At 45.6% G+C, this 23,512-nt stretch overlaps 1 protein-coding gene across 1 annotated transcript in view; it reads right to left on the reverse strand.

Moving 5' to 3' along the window:
• Positions 1 to 15,987, reverse strand: part of SLC7A14 (solute carrier family 7 member 14) — a 55,074-nt gene extending 39,087 nt beyond the window's left edge. Inside the window, exon 1 of the mRNA XM_045788634.2 lies at positions 15,684 to 15,987. Within this exon, the coding sequence (XP_045644590.1) occupies positions 15,684 to 15,987 (304 nt within the window). The remainder of the gene's footprint in view (positions 1 to 15,683) is intronic.
• Positions 15,988 to 23,512: the final 7,525 nt, after the last annotated feature.

Here is a 23,512-nt window from a genome sequence, read left to right on the forward strand (position 1 = left end):
TTTATAAGAACAGGTTTATACATTATAAAGACCTGTTTATAATTTCTGGGCCTGAGTCTATCTCCATTTTATATATTAACCCTTTTTTTTTCATGATTTCATATACATTGAATTTTCCAAGGCTGCAACAACTGGGTAAATTGAGGGACGTTTGCAATTTGTTTTGTTTGGAATTTACCAAGAGCTGGCCATTATTTTGGAAACCCATATCATCAGGAGCAACATGGCTCATGGTCTCTGAACATCAAACGGCACACCTGTGTGAGTTTGCACTCACAGCAGGTCTGGAAGCGACAGCAGACTTCTGACGACTTCATTGTATCTCCTATTGCACTTATGTCCCAGTTTCCACACACTGAAATATTATTTTTACCAGAAGTGACCTTTCTTTCATTTACCTTCCATACTCAGGGCATATTGATTTTTTAAAAAATTAAGTGCGTAGCTCTGGAAGAGAGTGGAGGTTTCCTCAAAAAGTTAAAAATAGAACTACCCTATGATCCAGCAATTGCACTAATAGGTATTTACCCAAAGAATACAAGAACATGCATTCGAAGGGATACATGCACCCCAATGTTTATAGCAGCGTTATCAACAATAGCCAAATTATGGAAACAGTATAAGTGTCCATCGACTGATGAGTGGGCAAAGAAGAATATTAGTCATAAAAAAGAATGAAATCTTGCCATTTGCAATGACATGAGTGGAACTAGAGAATATTATGTTAAGTGAAATAAGTCAGTCAGAGAAAGACAAATACCATATAATTTCACTCATATGTGGAATTCAAGAAACAACACAAATGAGCAAAGGGGAAAAAAAGAGAGAGAGAGAAGCAAACCAAGAAACAGACTCTTACCTATAGAGAATAAATTGAGGGTTACTAGAGGGGAGTTGGGTGGAGGGATGGGGGAAATAGGTGATGGATTAAGGAGGGCAGTTGTGATGAGCACCGGGTGACGTATGGAAGTGTTGAGTCACCATATTGTACACCTGAGACTAATATTACACTGTATGTTTTTTTCTTAAAGATTTTATTTATTTGACACGGGGGGAGGGCACAAGCAAGGGGAGCAGCAGGCAGTGCGAGAAGGAGAAGGGGGCTCCCTGTTGAGCAGAGAGCCAGATGTGGGGCTCCATCCCAGGACCCCAGGATCATGACCTGAGCCGAAAGCAGATGCTTAACCAACTGAGCCACCCAGGCCCCCCTACACTGGTATGTTAACTAACTGGAATTTAAATAAAAACTTAAAAAAATAAAATATAATTTTAATGACTATAAAAAAACCACCAAATTAAGTGTGTAGGAAGGTAGCACTATCTCATTTGCACTTAAGTGTAGCAAAGGAAGAATTTCAAAGTATTTATTACCTAAAGTTGATTTGGTGTACCAGGGCGGAGAATCACTATTCTGAACGAGAGAAAAATTTATAAATAGCCTCTACTCAATTTAAAAAATTTCTTTCCCTGGGGTTATCTTCCTAGTCATATTTTCCTTATGCTATTATCAAAGAGATTCTGCATTCCTTGGCTAACCATCAAGTGACTGGAGAGGGAGAGACATACTGATTCCAAAAGTACAACTGCAGAGCTGGAGAAAATCACTATGAAGTGCAATGTCGGGGTACAGGTGGCCACCATGAGTGACTGCCTGCTGAGACCATGGCGTGGAAGTTTTCCAGTGGAGTTGTTCGGAGATCGTAAGCCCAGATCCTTGAGAAATACAGAGGATTCACTGGAGCAGAACAAGAGGGAATGGAGTGATTTCTCATAGCCTGCAACTCAGATATCCTTTTCAAATTATCCACTCTTTAGGTATATTGTAAACATACCTTTCTTTTCATTTTGTCACATCCGTAGTGTTTTGTTTATTTCTATACCCAGAACTGTTTTTGGTTAAATTGACAAACTGCCAGCCTAAAGAGCAGTCAAACTTAGGATTTACACATTGAAAAGAGGGTCGGTATAAGATACCAAGGGGATTCCATATTGAAATATTCTCTATCGATCTCCTCTTGTGTACCTTAAATGATGTACGATTTGGAGCTCAGAGAAATTTGGTCCTTTTCAGTGTGAATTTCTTTCCAACTCCGGGAGTCTGTGGTTCTATCACATACAGGTGTAATCAGCCAGCCTTACATTAAATGCTCCCAGAGACCCACATGTGACGTTGAACTTTCCAAACTGTGCCCAGTACGGTGCCTCTGATAGTCAAGATCATCACCGTTTGTGCCTTCCTCCGCTCATGGCCTGCCCCGGCGCTCTCTACTCTCTTAGAACCATCTCCTCCACCCCTGAGAGGGTGTAAAAGAGAAAGATCCACCTGGGAGGAGGTGAAACAGAAGGATTCTCCACTCAAGAAATGCATTTCCCTGCACATTCCACTCAAGAAAGCCATTAGATATCCAAGTACTTTCTAAAAGTGTACTTCCACCTGGAAAGATTAAATCTAGAGGTTATTCACACTTGAATGCCAGTTATTCTACTTAAATAGAGGTTTTTCCATTAACGTGTAGTTTAACTTACTAAGTCCTTAACCTATCAACTAACATACCAATTTCTTACAATAACTTCTGACTTCCTAATTTCTTTTCTTAAAGTGACACCCATTGTTGTTGTTTTTGTAAAATATTTTATTTATTTTATTATATTTTAGAGAGAGAGAGAGAGCATGGAAGTGTAGTGAGGGGCAGAGGGAGAGGGAGAGAGAATCTCGAGTAGATATCACGCTGATGCGGGGCTCGATCGTATGACCCTGAGATCATGACCCGAGCCAAAATCAAGAGTCAGATGCTTAATCAACAGAGCCACCAGACACCCCTAAGTGACGCACATTGTTAAGTGCCTACTATGTTAGGCACTGAAGTGAATACCAGAGACAAAGATCTAACCTTGAAGCGTCTATATTCCAATCAGGAAAGAGTTTAATAAACAGATTCCACATAGCCAGTATCTAATACTATATAGTATTTATGAGGTGCTCTGGGAGCCCAGTGGGGTGAGCAGTTTTTAGATAGCACGGTCCTTGTTTCCTGGGAAGTAGGGATGAAGGGGTAAGCTTCTGATCGCACATTGAAGAGTGAGCTGGGTTTTTCCAAGTAAAACAAAATGGGAAAGGGTGATATCAGGCAGGTGGAGGGGTAGCTGGAGTGGTACATGTGGGCTGTTTTGGATCGAGGAGGATGAGTCTGCAGAGGTGAACTGGGATCAAGTGATTAAAGAAGTGGAACCTTTTTAATAAATTGGGGAAATCTAGCTGAAAAAACCCATCTGGTTCATCTACCTCTATAGTTTTAAAGCTTTGTCTTGGTTGTAAAACCCTTTTTTGCACACGTAGTGTTATTTGAGACTTTCATACATAAATAAGCAGAAGCAAGGTGGCTCTATCTGAGGAGTGGGTGGGAGGCCTGAGGCTCGGGATCCCTCTCAGCCCATATTCTCCCCAAAGCTCCGACCTTCCTCTGTGGACTCATGGGGCTGCACTGAGCATGGTGTGGGGACGGGTGTCAGCTGCCGGTGGGGATGTTCTCTTGGTGGTTGATGCTCCGGAGCCCCAGACCTGAAGCTGCCCCTTTGATTAATGACAGAGATTAATGGCTAGAATCAAAGCCTTCTGAGACGCAGTTCTGGGAGCTTTCCAACTCATTCATTCATCCAAAACACTTATCAGGTTCCATCTCTACGCACCTATGTTAGCTTTCAGAGATTTAAAGGTGAAGAGGAAGAACACAGTTCCTTTGTTGTGGGTCTTATAGTCCAGTGGAGAAGACAGACAAGAAAACCAACAATTACAATAAAATAACAAAGGAGATATTAGCTGCAGGGGGTGGGGGGAAAATACACAAATTGCTTTAAAGAGCTGCAAAGTTGGGTTCTGAAGTAAGGTCTTAGGACAGCCAGAAGGACTTCCCTAGGGAAAGAGCGTATCAGGAGATATGGGAAGGGGTGGAGGGGGGTCTCCAAGAGGACAGTTTGCCAACACTGCAGCTTCATTCAGGCCTCTGGGATCAGTAACATCAGGAGTGCTGCTCAGGGGGTCAATCGGGCTGTCTTGGGTGACTGGCCATAGGTCACAGAGAGCAGGCCTGAGCAGTTACTTCAAACATACTGTATCTATCAGTGATTCTCAGTCATGAGGTCAGTTACTCCTGAATGCCAATGATCTGCCATCTCCCAGACTAGGATGGAATCAGCCATCGGACTGAACCAGGGCACCCCACCAATTAGGCCCAAACATGTCTTTAAGAAAGTCCTCATCAAAGAGCATTTTGCTGAGATGGTTGTTACTCCTTTCCTTTTCATTTTATTAGTTTTCATAAAACATCTTTGTTCTGTTTATAAGTTCACAGCAGGGCTAAGACACGTTGTCTATACTGCTGTGGTTGGTGGCACTGCTTAAATGTGGACTGGGAGTGGGCTGTAAGGAGAAATTACAGGGCCTCAGGGAGAAATAGAGTGTGAATTCTCTCGGAAACATTTGTTTTGTTTGCGACACTGAATTCCAGATGGTGAGTAATGAAGTAACCCCATCACTGCTGGCCCCCCTGAGAAGCAGGTTGTGGGTTCTCAGAACCCTCTATTCAGCCCCCTGGCACGTGGGAGCCTGCCATCTTGCACCAGTGTCCTCTTCCCAATGCTCTTGATTAGCCAAGAAAATTGGGCGTTTCTTTCCCCAGGAGGAATCCATCAGGCTCTCTCTCCTGCTCCCTTCCCTGCTCCCTGTCTCGTCTACCTGAGTCAGCTTGGTCACCCCATCACCTGCCAGTGAAGCCTAGGCACTTTTAACAAATGCGTCTGGAAGAAAAGCAATTTGTCTGGCAACACCTGTTTCTTTGCATCTAAGAAGAGACTTATAATTTTTCTGCCAAAGCAGGCCCTGGGTGGACAGTTAGAGCCTGCATTTAGGGGACGGGCGGCATCAGCAATCAGGGTGTGTGTGTGACACTATTCGTTACTGAACCTGACAGGGCTCCAATTGAGTTGGGTAGGGAACAGAGGGCTCGCAAGGTCCCCAAACCAGAGCACCGACGTATCAACACATGCACGGGAAGGAAGGGGAAGGGACCCCGAGACAGGTCAAGGAAGTTTAATAATTTACTCATTAAATGTGACCAGCCTGTCTGCTTACTTTCTTCTCTAGATCTCCTTCTGTGAAAGCATTTCAGAGCTTGTCGAAGGAACGATTCCCACAGCATGATGAATTACAGTCTTCTATCGTTTGCTGATGCTATTGTTAATGTCCTCGTTAGTGTTCCCTAGTTTATCTTATTGCTTTATCAAATGGTGATGAGGACGTACCAATAATCATGCTCATGCAGTTGCTTTCAACTAAATGACACACAGGGTTCGCTGTTCCCGGAGTCCACCTGACCTAGATTGGTCCCTCTTCCTCGCTGTGGTGACAGGTGGGCTGGGGGTGCCCTTTGCTCTGCTCCCAACATTTTCATGTAGGTGATCTCAGGTCAATGTCAAAGGCAGTCTTGGAGGGAGGGAGATGTTACAAAAGAGAAAAGCACCTGTTTTGGGGGCATCTATCCATGCTAGGCCCATTGTATACATTTTCTCACCTCATGCTCAGGTCAGCTGTCTGCGAACGCTGAGGGCACCATCAGCAGGCCGTCTCTGCTTTAGGAGAAGCAGTGAGTGTCATGGGAGCCACCCAGCCTCTGGAGAGAGGTCTAGAGAGTGGTTGTGACAACTAAGTGACATATTGCACACAGATCACTTTGCCCAGTGCCTGGCACACAGCAAGTGTTTAATAAATGACAGCTACAATTAGTACTAACTGTGGCCTTGAGTAAGGCATCTGATTCACAGATTTAGTTTCCCCATCTGGAAAGTGGCGACGGTGATCTCTGCTGGGGGTTGCTGTGGGTCAGTGAGGGAACACATGCACGGCTCTGACATGCAGTGGGCACTCCTCCACCGGGAGCGATGGTGATTAGTACAGAGGAAGTAAGGGAATCGCACAGGCTTTCGTAGCAGTAGCCTCCCGAGGGTTTATGTCGGAGCATTTGCCTTGTGGGTGGGAGCAAAGGGGTTGGAAGCAAGAATTGTTGGTGGAAGGTTTTAGAGGCTCAGCATTGGCAGGGATATCAGAAATCATCTGGAGTCTAGACCAAGCCCCAGGTGTGCCCAATTCCCTTCTAAATCAGAACCCGGGAAAGTTCCTTCTTAGGTTTGAAATCTTTAATCTGGAAACATATGTTCTCTTCTGCAGGTCCAGTTAGAAATGGGAGGGTGGAGAGAAATTTCCCGTTTTCTTGCTCAACCTTTCTTCAGGAGGCCTCCAGCCCCTCGTTCAGATGACTCTGACAGCTGGGCTAGAAAGGCTTTGTGCAGAGAGGACAGAACAGGAGTAAAGTGACAGCTGCCAATTCTCGTGCACCCAGATATTTTTCAGCTCACCACTCTCCAGGAGTAGCCAGTGCCCCCAATTCTAAAGCCGATGAAAGGGGGGCCAACAAGGACAGACCTAAGAAGCTCCTGTGAGGGGACCAAGCCATCCCTCCTGCCCTGAGGATTTTGTGGCTGGGGTTAAAGGTGAATGCTGAGAGAGCACGCTCCAGCCCTCTGTGGCTACGCAGCCGGTCTGACGGACAGGTGGATCCGGGTTCCCCTGGGATGGGCTGCCTTCCCAGCAGATGCCTGGGGCGTGAGACACGGCGAATCTCTCATGGGCCTGGATCTGTTCTCTGTGGAGGACCTTCCTAGAGACACGAGACAGCCCGCATAGAAGAGGGGTGCCATCTCAACTTTTTCCCCAAACAGGGCCAACGTGCAGGGAGGGCAACATGAGGAGGGGCACTGAGTGTGCAGAGCGGATGCTGGGCAAGTGCAAGGCTCCTGAGCCGCCGTGCACAAGTCGGCTTCGTACCGGGCCCCCGAGGGTGAGGACATCACTCCTCTTCATGGGCTTTTATCTCATGGCGGTCATGCCTTACTCATTTCGAGCACCTTTTTCAGTGCACAGAGCTGAGGCTGCTTGAATATCACTTCTCCAGAAGGAGCACTTTGTCATGGGAGCCTGGTTAATGTCCTTACAGCACTCACCACAATGTGTGGTTAGATCTATTCATTTACCTGTGTTCTGAGGCGTAGCCTCCTTGCACGTTTTTTTGTGCAATCATTTTGCACAAAAGCACAATCATTTTGAAGGGGGCTATTCTGGTAGAGGTGAGAATTCCTCTAGGGACAATACCTTCAGACCCTAAAGAATACTCTTTGTGCAAAGGTCGTCTGGTGAAAGGGTGAGTAGGGGGCAGGCCCGCTGGGTCTTTTGCTAGGTATGCACCAAGGGGCTTCGGAATCTGAAGCATGGACACTCATTCGCATTGAGAACAAATCGAGGCTGGTTAGGTTGGAGACCTGGCCGACAGTGCGGCAGTGCTGACAAGAACACGAGGAGACGGTGCTGAGCATTATGCCATGGGCGCCGGCTCTCCTGAGCCCTTTACATACACACTTTTCACGAGATGCTTATGATGCAAAACTTATTATTTCCATTTACAGATGATGAATCCAAGATCTAGACGGGCTATTGGGACTTCCCAGTCCTTCCCGCCTGACAGAACACACCCAGAGAATGGTCACATTTGTATGGCTACGAGAAGCAGGTCAATATGCACAAGGGGGAGGCCCTTCACAGGTGGCCGTGATGGCCTGGGCCTCTGCCACCTCCCAGCTGTGCTGAGGGCTGAGGGATCAATACCGTGGCACACCCGTAACTTTTGGCAACCTGTTTGGGAAGGTCTAGGTTAAGTACAGTTCCCAAGTCGTGCAAGTTGTAAATGGCAGAGCAGGGCTTGAATGGGGTGGATCTATTCTGGGGGCTGACTGCCCCTGGCGCCCGGATGCTACCGGGGTTGGAAAGTGTGTGTGTGTGGAATGTTGAGACACTGGACCTTTCTATACAAATCTTTCCCCTCCCTGGGTTCTTTTTTTACCCTCCTACAGGCAATCGAATTTGAACTGTTCATTTTGCAGAAAAAGCAACTGAAGTCAAGAGGTGAGCCACTTGCCTAAGTGTCCTGAGCTGCCGAGGAACAGAGCTGGAACAAGGGCTCCGGTGTCCCGACTTCTGTCCCCGGCCCTGGGGTCTCTTGCAGTGCGCAAGACGATCTCACGCGTGCCTGTCTGGTTTCTTTGCATGGATGTCTCAGAGTTCTCTCGTGGGTTCTGCAGTACATCTGCCCTGATGCTGAGCCCGGAGCAGGTGGCTGGGCGCCCCCCCCCCCATGCTAGCTGCACTTGCATGCCCTGTCTACTCTACCAGGTGCTGTAGAAGACGTCAAAGGAGCCCAGGTTCTCCTTGGTTTGCCGGAGGAAGCTCATTTCAGAATCAGCAATTAAGAGACTTGTAAAGTTTTATTAACATGAGCTCACCTTCTCTGAACTGGTGACTGACATCCTTCCTACAGGGCTGTCAACCCAGCTCTATATGGAAGACTTACATGAACTGCACATCACCCTTCTCACTGCTGACAGGTGACAGAAAGGCACTGAGCTTAGAAGGCATTTTCATGACCTGGGTTACAGAAGTTATGATCTAGAAAAGTGCTCAACCCATCAATAAAATAGAGTGAGCTACAGGCTTTTTTGAAAGCCCAATAAGAGTGAAGGGTTTCTTGATTCACTTGACTCTCTTTGATGAATTCTTAAATTTGGGGGCATGTGTCTGCATGAGGCAGCTTGGCGGTAATAGCCTCTGGAGCCAGGCAGAATCAAAGTTAGGTTCAACCTTGGCCGCTGACTGCCTTGAGGGCCTGGATAAGTCACTTTGCCTCTCTGAGCCTCAGTTTTATCACCTACAAAATCAGTATATAATGGCCCTTCTCTTGTAGGATTTGCTGGGTGGATTATGCAGCGGTGTGCAGCTGGTGTGGCTGGTGCCGGGCACATCAGAAGTCCCCAGTGGTCTAGCTGTTGTGATTAATAGAATGCAGACACTAATAGTCACCCAGTAGGGAGGTTGAGAGCATTAAATGCACAGTGCTTGGGGCACAGTATTGGATTAGTAATAATAATAACAACAACAATAATAATGACTAACATTTATCAAGTGCTTATTAGGTTATGTCTTAGAGACTTTACAAGCATTGAGGGTAGCTGCTATCATTATGGCTATTTCGACATAGAGCTGTGAGTTTGGACAATATTTTGGGAGAGCTAGTTTTCCAGAGGCTTGAAGATGGGCATGCATCTGTTCATCTTTGCATTTCCTCTCTACACTTCCAGTGTTTCTGCCTCTCCCACCGCCAGTGTGGTTTAGAGCAGTGCTCAGATACGTTTGGGCGAACAAAGGGAGGCAAGCTTGTGGAATGAATGAGTGATCCTAGATCACTGAGAACGACCAGCGATGCAAAAGGGTCAACACTCCTGTGTTCATCTCTTGAGTCTGGCTTCAGTTTGAGGAGGGGAAATGGTCTATTCTGAAAAACAGAACAAGGGAACTCAGCAGACTATCTAAATAGACTCAATCTTTAGAAATCTTCCTCGGTCATGAAAATCCAACCTGAGATGAATACTGCAATGGGGAGATCCTGCTTAGGCTTTGTGAAGATCCAGCCCAGGGAGGAGGTTGGGGAGCCCCGCCTGCGGCTTGGCAGAGCACTACTCCCCTCACCACCTCCCCAGAGATGCAGCTCCCATGGTCTCACCTGATGATGCCAACGAGCAAATGAGGATGGCCCTTCCCTTTCCTAGGGTTTTCTGCTTCTACTTTCACTTTCTGTCACCGGAACTGTGTTGTAAATCCGTTATTCTAATGACATTATTTCAAAAACACTTGCGTTTGTTCTGTCTTTTCTCAGCTAGAGAGCATTTATCCCTCTGCCACATCCTCCCTCGCCCACCTGTGCCCACACCCTCTCCATCCTAAGCTTCCTTCTGATCTCCAATCTTAACCTCTTGCCTGTTCTGTGCAATACGTGCATAACCAGTGTCTCCACCTCTACTCTCTCCCCACCATGTTACTACAGTACGGATCTGGTTATGTCGCTGAACTTCTCTGCTGGCAGAATGATCTCTTGGCCTGTCCCCTTGGACAGACCTTCCCGCTTGGCCCCCAAGTCCCTCCTCTAAGAACCTACTTTGTTTAATGAATGATCCTGATGGACCGTTATAGCTAGGGGACAATAGTCTTTGGAGAATAACCGGGATGAAATTGTAGAGAGTTGGAGACAGAGACTCATGGGAGCAGCGACTCAGCGTTGGCAGAACTAGGAAAAGTTCCCTATTCAGTTGTTGAGGGAGACTCTAGATTCTCCAGTTGTACATTACGGGCAATCAGAACCAATTTTACTTCAATATTTCAGAACAAGTTGACCTCAGCAAGCTGGAGGGCTCGGGGCAGTGCATCCACTATCAATGTGGCAGTGACAGCCAGTTTTCCTTTTCTTTCCCGTCAACAGAGCTCCTGTAATACTGGAGTTGACAATGTACCCAATCAGAAGACGACACTTCATATCCTCACTTGCTGTGGCCAAGTGTTCCAGTTTCAACCAAGGTAAGTTATAGAGAAGGATCTATAGAGATAACTTACATGTAAGTTCTAGAGAAGGACTTATGAAAAAGTTTCGTAAAAAGGGGACAGAAATATGGGAAATGACCTGCTTCAACTTTCTGTTCCTGCCTTCTGGAACTCAGATGCACTGACTGGAGCTCCAGCAGCCATCTTGGATCTTGAAGTCACCTTAAGGATGGAAGCCAAGCATCCTCCATGGTAGAGCACAAAGAGGAAGGGCCCGAGTCCCCAAAACTGCAGAGCCACAATAACAGCCTCCCCCCAGATTCTTTCTACACAAGAAAGAAGTGAAATCGTCTGTTGTATTTGGTTTTCTGTTGCGTGCGATTGAATCTGACCCTAATCTGCTAATACAGCAGCAGATGAGCAAAGTGATTCCCATGTGGGCTCTGGAGTCAGACTGCTTTCACCCCATTCCCTGCTCTGTTGCCTCGCAATCAGGTGCCTTAAGCAAGTTACCAAACTTTTCACAAGCCTCTGTTTTCTCATCTGTAATGTGAGGATAATGACACCACTTACCACATAGAGTTGACGTGAGGATTAAGTAACATAATGTGTTAAGCACTCAGAACTCTTTTGGTACACAGTAAGTGCTCAGTAAATGGTAGCTGCTGCTGCTATTATTACTATTATTACTACTATTATTGCCATACTTACCCACCAGATTGGGTGTTCATCTCCACCCATAAGCAATGGGTCCTTTAGAGTAGAAACAATTTCTTATGTGTTTTTGGTACTGCCCCAGAACTGGTAGATGGTGGGTACACAATACGTCTTTACTGAAGCACATCTTATTAGATTTTTGTCAACTATTTCTCATGGGTAGATGATAAAACTTACTGGTATTGGCATCAGACTGGGGACTGATGCCCTGTAAGCACAGTGTCTCTTCATCCCTACCAAAACCATTTGAGATACAAGCCAAAAGGGCTATTGTAGGATGTGCATGACCTTAGGAGTCACTCAGACCTACATTCTATGTAAGGTTCAAATTTGATAATATTAAAAGAGAACTGGAAATAAACTTGGAGTGGCCAGATGTCACTAGCATGGTGGCTTTGCTCTGTGTTTCATCCTGAGTCAAGAGAATTAGACAACCTCTGGAAGCCAAACGGCTTCCGTCCCTCAGTCTCTCAGCATGGTTGTAGGTGGGAATCAGGAAGAAAAACTATTTGCCCTATCTTGTTTATTTAATCTGGTGTATTCAAAGAGATTTTTAGGTTTGGTATGGGCATGGGGTCTGGTTGTGGCCTGCTGAACTATTAAAGAGTAGATAAGACCTTATGGGCAGAGGGTAAAGGTTACTGCACAGGCTGCTTTCTCTGATAAGTTTCCCTCCACCTGCAATAGGGCTGTGGGCGTTTATGGTGTTGAGGCATGACTGGTAGGAGGGGCTTGGGAGGTCCTTGTAACTTTGGCTCTTGTCAAATTGTAGAGGGTGTGGCTCTCTCTCTCTTAGTGAGATTTGTTTCATGGTATAAGCTGGTTTGCATGGCACAGGGGATGATGCCATGGGGCCAAGAAAATCTTAAGAATCTGCTGACCAAATAATTTATATCCTAACATATGCTTTCTCTTTTTGTAGATCATAGCTGGAGCAGGAGTTGAGTTTTGGTCCCAATGATAGAGTAGTTCTTAACCCTGGCTGCACATTCGAATCCTCTGAGGCTCTTAACAAAGTACCATTCCTTGGGTTTCACCCCAGTCCAACTGAATTAGAATCTCTGGGGATGGAGCCAGGACATCAGCATTTTTAAAAGGAAATATACAGGAATTAAAAGAAAACTAAAGGACGAGCCACAAAGTGAGAGAAAATGTTTACAAAATCATATATGTAATAAAGGAATTGTATCCGGAATATATAAGAAAATCTTAAAAGTTAATAATAAGAAAATGAAGAACCCAATTAAAGAATGGGCAAAAGATTTGAACACTTCACTAAAGAAGATGGATGGCAAATAAACACGTAAAAAGATGCTCAAAATAACAATTAGGAAATGCAAATGAAAACCACATTGAAATATCATTATACACCTTTGAAAATGGCAAACAAACAAAGCAACAACAAAAAGCAACACCTGACAATTCTGAAGGCTAGCAAGGAACAGAGCAACTGGAATTCTCAGGTGTGACTGGTGGGAATGAAAAATAATACAGTCACTTTGGAAAAGAGTTAGCAGTTTATTATAAAGTTAAACCTACATTCCTAGATATTTACTCAAGAGAACTTACAGCTCGTGTTCACACAAAAACCTGTACATAAATATTTGTAATGGCTTATTTATAATGCCCCAGACTGGAACCAATTCAATTCAACATTCAGCTAATAGATGGATAAATAAACTGCAGTATATCCGTGCAGCGGGATATTACTCAAAAATAAAACGGAACGGGGCGCCTGGGTGGCGCAGTCGTTAAGCGTCTGCCTTCGGCTCAGGGCGTGATCCCAGCGTTCTGGGATCGAGCCTCGTATCAGGCTCCTCTGCTGGGAGCGTGCTTCGTCCTCTCCCACTCCCCCTGCTTGTGTTCCCTCTCTTGCTGGCTGTCTCTATGTCAAATGAATAAATAAAATCTTAAAAAAAAATAAAATGGAACAACCCACCGATATACATAATATGAATCAATCTTAAATGCATCATACTAAGTGAAAGAAACCAAACTCAAAAGGTTATACACTGAATGATTCCATTTATATAACATTCCGGAAAAGGCAAAAGTAAAGGGACAGAAAGCAGTTTAGTGGGTGCCAGGGGGTGGGAGTGGAGGAGAGGAAAATTGAAAAAGGTAACATGAAGGAATTATTTGGGGTGGATGGAACTCTTCTGTATCTTGATTGTGGTGGAAGTTACGTAATTGTATGTGTTGGTCAAGCTCGTGGAGTTGTATATTTAAAAGGATACATTTTACTGTATGTAATTATAACTCAATAAAGCTGACTCCCTTCCCCCAAACCATTCTTCAGAAAAAAAAATTTCCCTAAGTGATTTAAATTCATAGTCAACGTTGAAAGATGTTGTTGGTATAACAAATTTGAATCTAAGTTCTGGTAATTAAATTTCAGTTTTCTTATATATAAAACTGGAGATAATAAAACCTACCTTGAAGAGATATTATGAATCTATTTTTTTATTTTAAATATTTATTTATTTATTTTAGAGAGAGAGAAAGAGGACCAGTGGGAGGGGCAGAGGGAGAGGGAGAGAGAATCTCAAGCCAACTCCACACTGAGCATGGAGCCCGACGCGACACGACATGGGGCTTGATCTCACAACCCTGAGATCATGATCTGAGCCAAAACCAAGAGTCTGACGCTCAACCGACTGCACCACCCAGGCGTGGCACGAAGATGTTACGAGTCTTAAATGTGGTAATGTTAGACAAGCTCCGATTGCAGGGTTTGGCACACAATAATCACAACCACTCACGCAGCGCTATGTGCCAGACACTGCAGCACCCAGGCATCTGCAAAGGAGATATTATGATGACCATTTTCAAGGTGGAGAAACGGAGGCTTAGAGAAGTTATGGACCTCGCTCAAGGTCTCACACCCAGTCAGTGGCAGAGCCAGGTTCCAAGTCTCATCTTAAGATCGCTGATTACTGTAGCACTTCTGAAATCTCACCTCCATCTCAAACATCCTGCCCATTGGCTTCACATGTATGGCCCTAGTGCATTTTCTCAATACTTTCAATGGTGTCCTCAGGGTTGAGCCAGGTTTCGTAAGGCCAGAAGGAGAAAGGAGCACGTATTAAAAAGTCTGAAGGTAGAGGGGAGTTTGGTTATCGTGATACGGAGGAGTGGTGGGAAGTTTGTCAGGGGAGGTGCAATACCCGCATGATGATACGGGAATGGAGAGAAGACAGCAGAGGCGGACGTCCCTTAGTTTAGTGACAAAGGATCACAGAATGAGAGGCCTGGTTGGAGGCTTCTGTTATAGATATGCTAACTTCAGCACAAGTTATTTTGGCCTGGGCTCTGGTTGGGGCTATTGGAGAATTCTGGCTGGCCTCAGTCACAAAGTCATCTTAGAGACGACTTCAGGAAAAGGGATAGTTGTACAACCAACAGGGAAGTAAACCTTGACAAGAGATAAAATAAAATCCGTCTGGAATGACTTCCCTCATTAAGTTAAAAAGATGTCAGATATAAACTAGGGCACTTGCTGGCTGTGTGCTCACGGGCTGTGCGTCCCCCGTGGATGACGGCTAGTCTGTAGGCAATATTCGTGCAGAACTTTTCTCGTGAAGGTGTGCGTTCCTACACAGGAATCCCGACACAGGCTAGCATTCTTGCTTCTGAAGCACTGGATGAGGCCATGACATTCCCTGCCAGGACATGAGCTGACCCACGTGACCTGCCACCTAAAACCCAGCAAAACTTCATGCTTTTGCAATACAACGCTAAGAAACAAGATGTGTTCTTTTTCCTTCTTTTTCAAGTTATTGTCTATTGACCTATTCCTGGGAAGATACTGTGGATCACAGCTCAAGAGAAAAGGAGGGAAGAGGAAAAGGAAAATAAGAGGGCCGTTTCACAAATTATCAATATGTAAGTCCTGGTACCTTATTTAAAAAATGAGTTTTATGATTCTTTCCCAAGGAGAGAGATGGCACTGGTTGGACTTCCCTGTAGAATACAGTCTGTCGGAGTGCTTGCGGCAGATGGTGCTTTGTGATTCTCAAGATGGCTTTACGTTTCCTACCTTGGTTTCCTCCTGCTTGGGGGTCACAATGCCAGTTTTGGGCTCATCAAATCCCAATCATATCAGATTTAGTGACTTGTCATTTTGCTACTCTGCCCAGCCTTTCTGTATTATTTATAATCCTAGCTATAGCCACCTTCCCACAAAGGGATTGACCTATCTTCCGTTGAAAGGGAGAGTTATGATAAAAATGGCGCCATTAGGACGTGACAAGGAATGAGAAGTTGGGAGGTGGTCAGACACCAGAATAATTATTTGTATGGAAAAACCAAAGGAAAAGGAGGCGACTACAGTTGAGTGTTGAACTCCCTGGAAGTCAGGGCAAGAAAGGAGCCCGATGACCCCTTTGCCGACCCTTCACCCGTCTCACCACTGAATATTCTAGAGAAGCAGCATGAGCTGGAACAGACCGGCAGTGCACTGTCCACAGGCCTTCCACTGTACTGAGACACTTACCTGATAATATGGACGCAACGGCTGCAATGATGAAGGACACGATGACACCAGGTCCTGCCATTTCCTTGGCCACCAGACCAGACACCACGTACATCCCCGTGCCCACGCAGCTGCCGACGCCAAGTGAGATGAGGTCCATGGTGGTGAGCACCTGGGCTAGCTTGGTGCCATGGGCCGTGGTGGCCCCTGTTCCCTCCAGCATGGACTCCACTGGTTTGGTGCGCAAGATTCTGGAGTGCATGGCGTACCAGGCGGCCCCCCACTGCACCCGCCGGGGGTCCAGGGAGGCAAGGAAGCCACTCATCCTGTGTGATAGGGGTTACGGTGAAGGTCAACTGATGGAAGAGGTTCTATGGGCGCCTTAATGGATGCTTCTGGAACTCATCTAGTGAATAGGGATCTCCTTTTTAGAAAAGGTCCAGCGGGACCCAAAGCAGCCTTCTCCTGGGCATGAATGTCTGCAGGAAAAACACAAGAAAGGAGAAGATGAGACCAGGCAGGAACAAATGATCGCTTGGAGGCGTGGTTGGAGGTCAATATACTGAATTGGTTGAACAGGTCTATCTTGTGCATTCACAATGCAGGAGGGTTGCGTTTCCCCCCTTTGTGTTACCTCCAGTCCTAAATAACCTTCTGTCCTTTGCGCTTTGTCCCCGAGTTGTTCTGAAGATGGTCTGAATCAGGGTCTGCCACTTACTGCTGTGGGACCTTGGGTAAGTTACCTCACTTCTCTGTGCTTCTGTTTCAACTGTATAATGGGGTTAAAAAAGCCTTCTACCTGGTATTGACGTGAAAATTAGATTATTGTCTAAAAAGAGCTTAAGACAATGCCTGGCACATGGAAAATGCTCACCTGGCCTGGCTCTGCCCAGACTTACCTGGCTTCTTCTTAGAAGACTCGATCTGTGATTTTGGGGCATATACTTTGGGGATACAACATCCTCATTTTTAAAATACAAAGATGTAAAATTAGATTTATGACTTTTAAGAGGGACAATCCCACCCCATGGGGTTGTTTTGGAACTTTGCTCTCAAATAAAATGAAAAGTGTCTTGAGTGTTTTTTTTTTTTTCCTCTCAAAGACTGAGGAAGACGAGGTGTTCCTGGCATTTGGTGGGTAAGACCCAGAGATGATAACTGGGTGGGATGGTGTCATCCAATTTTCAATGATCTCACAGACATTCTTGTAGATGAAAATTCTGCTTATGATGATCTAAACCTAAAACCTAATTGTTTTATGTATAAACACACGGGATTTTCAGGGATGGTTTTAATATACAAGTACATCGACTTTTCCAGGAATGAAACTGTAGAGTAAATGGAAGGATGATTGTAAATTCTTTAGTTTGGAACCAAAAAGGAATTCTTCACTGCTTCAGAAACTCAATCCCCCTTTCAACGCCACCCATGGTACAGCATCTCCCATGCAGCACACCTGTGACGGCCTGCCGTTTGGAACTGGTACACTGACCATGATTCTTTAAACTGTAAAAGCGTCTGACAGCTCCCTGTGTGCTCGCCTGAGTCTTTACATACCCAAGTACGTTATATACAGGTAGGTTATTCATGCCTTTTGCTTCAAGGTTTTAAAGGAGGGGTCTAACAAAACCTTTATTACGGAAAAGAGGTGCTGGGCTTGATAGAGCTGAGAACTATATTAGATGATCTCCAAAGTTTCGACAAGCTGGAGAATGCAAAGATGATACGAAGCTACTTTCTTTGGAAGTCAGGAGCTTTATTCAATTCTATAAAGACCTTCTAAGGTATAGCTGAACTTTGATTCCAACTACTGTGCTAACAAGCCTAGGATGTTTACATTTACAAGAAATACCAGCCCATGAAATCTACCAATATTATTAATTGATACTACTTAGCACTTAATGTTGCACTTGTCTGCTTCTAAAGGCTTTGCAAACACAACCTAATTAGAAGAATCAGGCGAAAGGAAGCAGTTTGGGTCACAGGGTTTGGGTGATGGACCTACTGGTTTAATTTCCTCCTAGATTTGACAGTGTTGCTTCATGCTGTGTTTTAATTCTTGGTAACACCTTAACTGTCAGGACAGCTGGATAGTGCCATTGTATATGGCAGAGTTATTTAAAAGTTTAGAGCGTCAGCAGGCTTTTATCTTTTCTTTCTTTCCTTTTTTTTTTTTTGTAAGATTTCCAGATTTGTGAGACAATGTATCACATATATAGGAGGGAGGCTGCAAGAACAATTGCTTTGCCTGAGCTCTTGAGGTCTTGTGATAAATTAATGTACATATCTGTTTAATTTCAACTCAGCCAGCGTATACCAAGCATCTGTTATATGCCAGGCATGCTCTTAGGCGTGGGGGTGCAAAGACATGGTTCCTGCTCGCATGGAGCTTTCAGTCTAGAATGGGAGGTGATGAACATCTAAATGGAAGGAATAAGGTTTGTTTTTGCTTTTTTCCTGAAAAGCTTATCTTTTGGGGGCACCTGGGTGGCTCAGTCACTAAGGGTCTGCCTTCAGCTCAGGTCATGATCCCAGGGTTCTGGGATGGAGCCCCACATTGGGCTGTCAGCTCAGCGGGGAGCCTGCTTCTCCCTCTCCCCGTGCCTGCTGCTCCCCCTGCTCGTGCTCTCTTTCTCTGTCAAATAAATAAATAAATAAATAAATAAATAAATAAATAAAATCTTAAAAACAGCTTATCTTTTATTGTTTTTCTTATTATAAAGGATAACATGTCTACTGCAGAAAAATCAGACAACATACACAGTGATGTTCAGTGAAGAAAGACTATAATATTGTGTGCCCCCTAATCTTATCCTCACAACAAATCCGCCTTTAGAGATGAGGCTGGGAGAGGTCCAGTAACTTCTCCAGAGTCGAGGAGCCCACAGCGCCAGCACTTGACCCTGGGACACCTGCTTGCGGAGCTGGTGTCCTTCCTCCTGACCCTCTTGCCTGAGGTGTGCAGCGTTGGCCTGCAGGGGACTTGCAAGCCAAGACAGGGCTTGAGTCACTCTGAGCCCAGTGAGAAGCCATTGGAAGGTTTTATTCAAGTGAGTGACATGATGTGAATTACATTTTAAAAAGCTCATTTTAGCTGCTGTGAAGTTGACCGAAGAATCACGTCCTAAAGATAAGTTAGTTCCAGGATGGAGTAAAAAGGTGCATGTGGGGTGGACCCGCCACTGCGGAGACAGACAAGCCAGCGGAGAACTGTCACTAAGGCAGTTACGCAGCAGCCTGTGTCAGGGCCTGTGCTCGAGGACAGGGGACACGGGGGCAGGGGGACAACTGTCAGGGGGCCAGGGAGAGCCTCGCAGGTCACCTGTGTCAGAAATGAAGAGAGTGGGCCCGTGTCAGGGCAGGGCAGTGGTACATGTGGGGGCCTTACCGTCGGCTTCCTGGGGATGGTCACAGGGTTTTCTGATCTCCTGGTCCCTTTGCAGTGACTGGTTCTCCATCTTGGTTGCACACCAGTATCGCCCAGGTTCTTCCAGAAACACTGCTGCCTGGCTCCCACCCCAGAAATTCCAGTTTAATTGGCCTGAGGTGTGGCCCAGAGATAAGGATTCTTTAAGGCTCCCCCAGAGGTTCTAGCAAGGCACTGTTGGGTCCACACGCCACCAGTGACGACTAAAGCGCTGGGTGTGGAAAACCAGGTATTTCCCGCGATGGTTGATTTTAGGTGCTAACTTGACTGGGCTGAGGGATGCGCAGCTAGCTCGTGAAACGCTCTTGCGGGGTGTGTCTGCGACAGGGTTTCTGGAGGAGATGAGCATTTGAATCTGTAGACTGAGGAAAGAAGATCCTCCTTGCTCTTGTAGGTGAGCGTGCTCTGGTCCCCCGAGCGCCGGAACAGAACAGAAAGAGGAAGGGTGGATTCACTGTGCTGGGGCGGACACCCAGCTTCGATCCTCGCACATTGGTGCTCCTGGTTCTTGAGCTTTTGGACGAAGACTGGGATTTATACTATTGGCTCCTCCACCCTGATTCTTGGGCCTTCAGACTTGGCCTTAATTACCCCACTGGCTTTTCTGGGTCTCCAGCTTGAAGACAGCAGACTCTGGAACTTCTTGGCCTTCATAACATGGGAGCCAATTCCTGTAAGAAATCCGGATCTTCATATGTATCTGCAGATGTCCTATTAGTTCTGTTTCTCTGGAGAACCTTCCTACATTGTCGTTTCCCACATGGGGCCGCAAGTCTGGCAGGTACTTCCTATTTCTCTCTTTGGGCTGGCTGCTGGGCCTCTTGGCAGCTGTCTCCTGCAAGCTGTGACCGGGGATGCTGTGTGGTGCCCCCTTTGGGATACTTGTCTGACCAGCCTTCATCAGAAACTGTCACAAGGACGCTGAGAAATGAACCAGGCTTGTTAGGGCGGTGCTGGCTTTTATTTGGTAGGTAAGCAGAAGCGTGGTGAAAACAGAGAACCAACTGGAACACAGTTGAGGGTGGTGAGCGTTCCTTCCTGGCTCTATTCCCTCTGGGTAATTCCTCTGAGTGTTTGCTTTATTGAAGCAAACAGGGACTTGGGGCATTTTCTTTCTTGGTTGGAAATTTACTGGAGAGAACAAAATGTACGAGAAAACATGCTTCTAAGTGACTATTGACAATATCCATATTCATTACCCTCGGATTATGTTAATCAAAGATAGTTTTGGAAGCTCTTTGCTCTTGTCTTTCCAAGATGAGCAATAAATGTGTGTTGTGCTTTCTCTAGCACTTGAATTCAAGTTTCTCAAAATACTTCACAGCTATAACTAAGAAAGGCTTCCAGGGCCTCTGGGAGGGGCGAGTCATCATTGTGGTGTTTGCCAGTGTGCTTGAGGGTTCAGCGGACTCCAAGTGTCATGATGGTAAAAGCAGGTTTGTGTCAGGGTGAAAATAACCATGGTTTAGAAGTCACTGAATAGGTAGGATTATCGAATTACGTTGGAGCCTGCCTTTGAAGGTGAGGAGAGGAAGGAAACGAAGGCTAACAAAACAGTAAACAGCCCAAAATCATTCCGGCTTGATTTTGCAAATACACCAAGGGATTACAAAAATCCCTCCGTGACATCCCGAGAATAGCTGTCCAGCGTTTGCTGGAACATCTGGAACAGCAGGGAACATGGGCTGATAGAAGCAGCCGCTTCACAGAGGTGGACAGTTAGGATTGCTGCAAGCGTCTTCTAATCAATGTCCCCTGGCAAAACGAGCTTACAGTTAGACTAAAAGGTGCCTGGTTTGATGAGCCCCACCTGGTGACTGCAGGATCTGGAGGAGCCTTCTGAGGCCCCCCCGTATCGTGGGGTCCAGCGCTAACCCTCCTCCCCATTAGCCACCTACTTCTTCTCCTCTGGGCTGAGCTTCTGGTTCCTGGTTAAGAGCATAATTCAGGAGTCAAGTCATTTGGGTTCAAATTCTGGCTCTGCCCTTACTAGCTAAGTGACCTTGGGTGGAGACTTTCTGTGCTTCAGTTTTGCCATCTGTAAAATGGGATAATAATGGTACTAGCTCATAGGGTTGTGGCGAGGAACATAGGAGTTAACAAGTGGGAAGCCTTTAGCGCAGCCTGGCACAGCGTGTGGGCCATGGGGGCACTAGCTGGCATCACCCTGCTCCCTGACCAGGACTTTTTGTCCCCTACTGCTGACACCCCCTCCACCACTTCCACCTCGCTAGGCAGTTTTCAGAAGACTCTTGGCCTGCTGCCCAGTCCTCACCCAGAGCTTTTCTCTGCTGAAACTCCCTTGGGTTTCTTCTGGCTGCCGACCGTATGCCCTGTACTTTCCTTCCAAGGATTTGTGCTTGTCTTTCTCATGCTTGTAGAGAATGGCTTTCTCCTTTCCTGTATTTCATTATCTAAATGGGCTTCTTAGCAGATTTGCTTGGGCCTTTGGGTGTTACACCTCTTCTCATTCTTTTACGCCCTTGACTTTTCTCGGCAGGATGCACACACGCCGTGAGGTGGCTAGGACGTGGTGGGTTCACCTGCAGTCACCAGCCTATCCCTGAAAACATGCTCCACTTCTGACCTTCACGCCCACCACTTACGCGGCTCACACAGCCGGAGTCTTGGACGGTGGAATTTCTGCTGAGGTCCTCGCTTCTGTTGTTCTTCTATTCCTTCCCAGCTTGCCAGATAACGGCTCTATGTTTGCGCCCTGACTGTGGATTCGCTTGCCGTCAGTCACTAAAACTTTATGCTGGTGTCTGAGTCCCAGGGTCTGCCCCACCCTAACAGAACATCCTAGTAAATGGAATTGAGACCTTTCTCCTGTCGTCCCCAGTTTGCTCTCTGTTTGTATACAGATTAGGGTGAATCTGCTAACAGGAAGTCTTCATGCTCTCGAAGACAACTAACATTGTCTTAGCAGCCCCCGACCAAGCATCTTCGATTTCTTCAGTGATCAGCCGTGTCTCACATGGTACAGCTTCCAGATCAAGCACGTTTTGATTTATCCTTCTCGGGCAGGCTGCAGTTTATCGTCGTTGACATTTTGGGACCATGACAAAGCAGTAAAGAAGATGTTTTTGATCAGTCTAGCTCTGTGTGTGTGTGTGTGTGTGTGTGTGTGTGTGTGTGTGTGTCCTAAGTTATATAATGGGGTTCCTGACAAATTGACTCAGAGGTACTGTTGACTTCAAAAGTAGGGTTCCTGACTTTCAGATCGCTAATCTTCCCAGTTAGTCTTTGTGAAATGTTGGATTGATTGAACCCACTTCCAGTATTTTATGGTCACCTACCATATTACTTTACAACACGTAACCCCATTCATATTGTATGCAGAATCTGAGGCATAGCTGGCTTTGTTTCGCTTGGAATGTTTCTAAAGGGGAGTCTGGATCTTTGATAAATGAGTAGCTAAGCAGAAAGGTTGTTCTAATTCAGCATCCTTTTCAAATCTTGTTGTTTCTTTCTCTGTTTCCAAAATGTCATTGAGTGCATTAATCAGCTTTTGCCGCAGTAACAAATGACATCAAATCTCAATATGTTACAACAATGACATTTATCTCTTGCTATGATTCTACTCCAGTCTGTGGATTGGCTTCAAGGTTTTTCTTCACTGTGGACGGTGAGTCTCCACATGTCTTCTCAGACATGAGATTCAGGCTAAAGGAGCAATCGCCACCTGACACAGGCTGTTCTTTTGTGGCACAGGCCAAGGACAGGGGACTGGTGGAAATGTATGATGCCTCTTCTGCTTCTGGTTGGAACTGGAATTCCACAGATTTTCTACTGGTTAAGGTGAGGCACATGACCAAGCTCAGTTAATGGGGTGGGATGTATAGTCCTTTCATTGAGGACAGGTAAGTCACGTGGCAAAGGGTGAGGTTGCATACTTTTCTTATAAAGGAGGATATGAAAACCTGTGACAAGAGTCTAACTTCTCTCACTATGTACTACTATGTACTAGGCAAAGCAATTGTATTACAATTTTTTTTTGAGGCTGGTTTTTCTGAAATGGGCAGAAGCCTGTGCACCTGATAGGTAAACTTAGAGACTTGATGTGCTCATTCCTGTACTTCCACAATTAATTCTGTAAAGGTATGAATATTGATTTCCTTTAGTGACCAGGATAAATACAATATTCATCTGCTTTTGACACCAAGCACAACAAAACAATAGGAAGTCATTCTAACCTTATTTGCTAGAAATAAACATATATATGTGTTTAACCTTATGAAGATAATTGATTTTTACCTGGTCTGGGACAACATTTCTGCTTAAAAAGTGTCCCATTCTGCTTCTCTGTTTGTCAACACTTCAGGGGTTGAGAATATTATCTGTGTACATATTTGGCAGAAACCGCCGTGAAAACACTCTCAGGGAAATGCCTGGCATCTACTTAGTGGGAGAATTGAGAAGC

This window comes from Ursus americanus, chromosome 4, assembly GCF_024610735.1.
Source record: "Ursus americanus isolate L20-20 chromosome 4, mUrsAme1.1.p, whole genome shotgun sequence".
Taxonomy (NCBI): Eukaryota; Metazoa; Chordata; class Mammalia; order Carnivora; family Ursidae; genus Ursus; species Ursus americanus.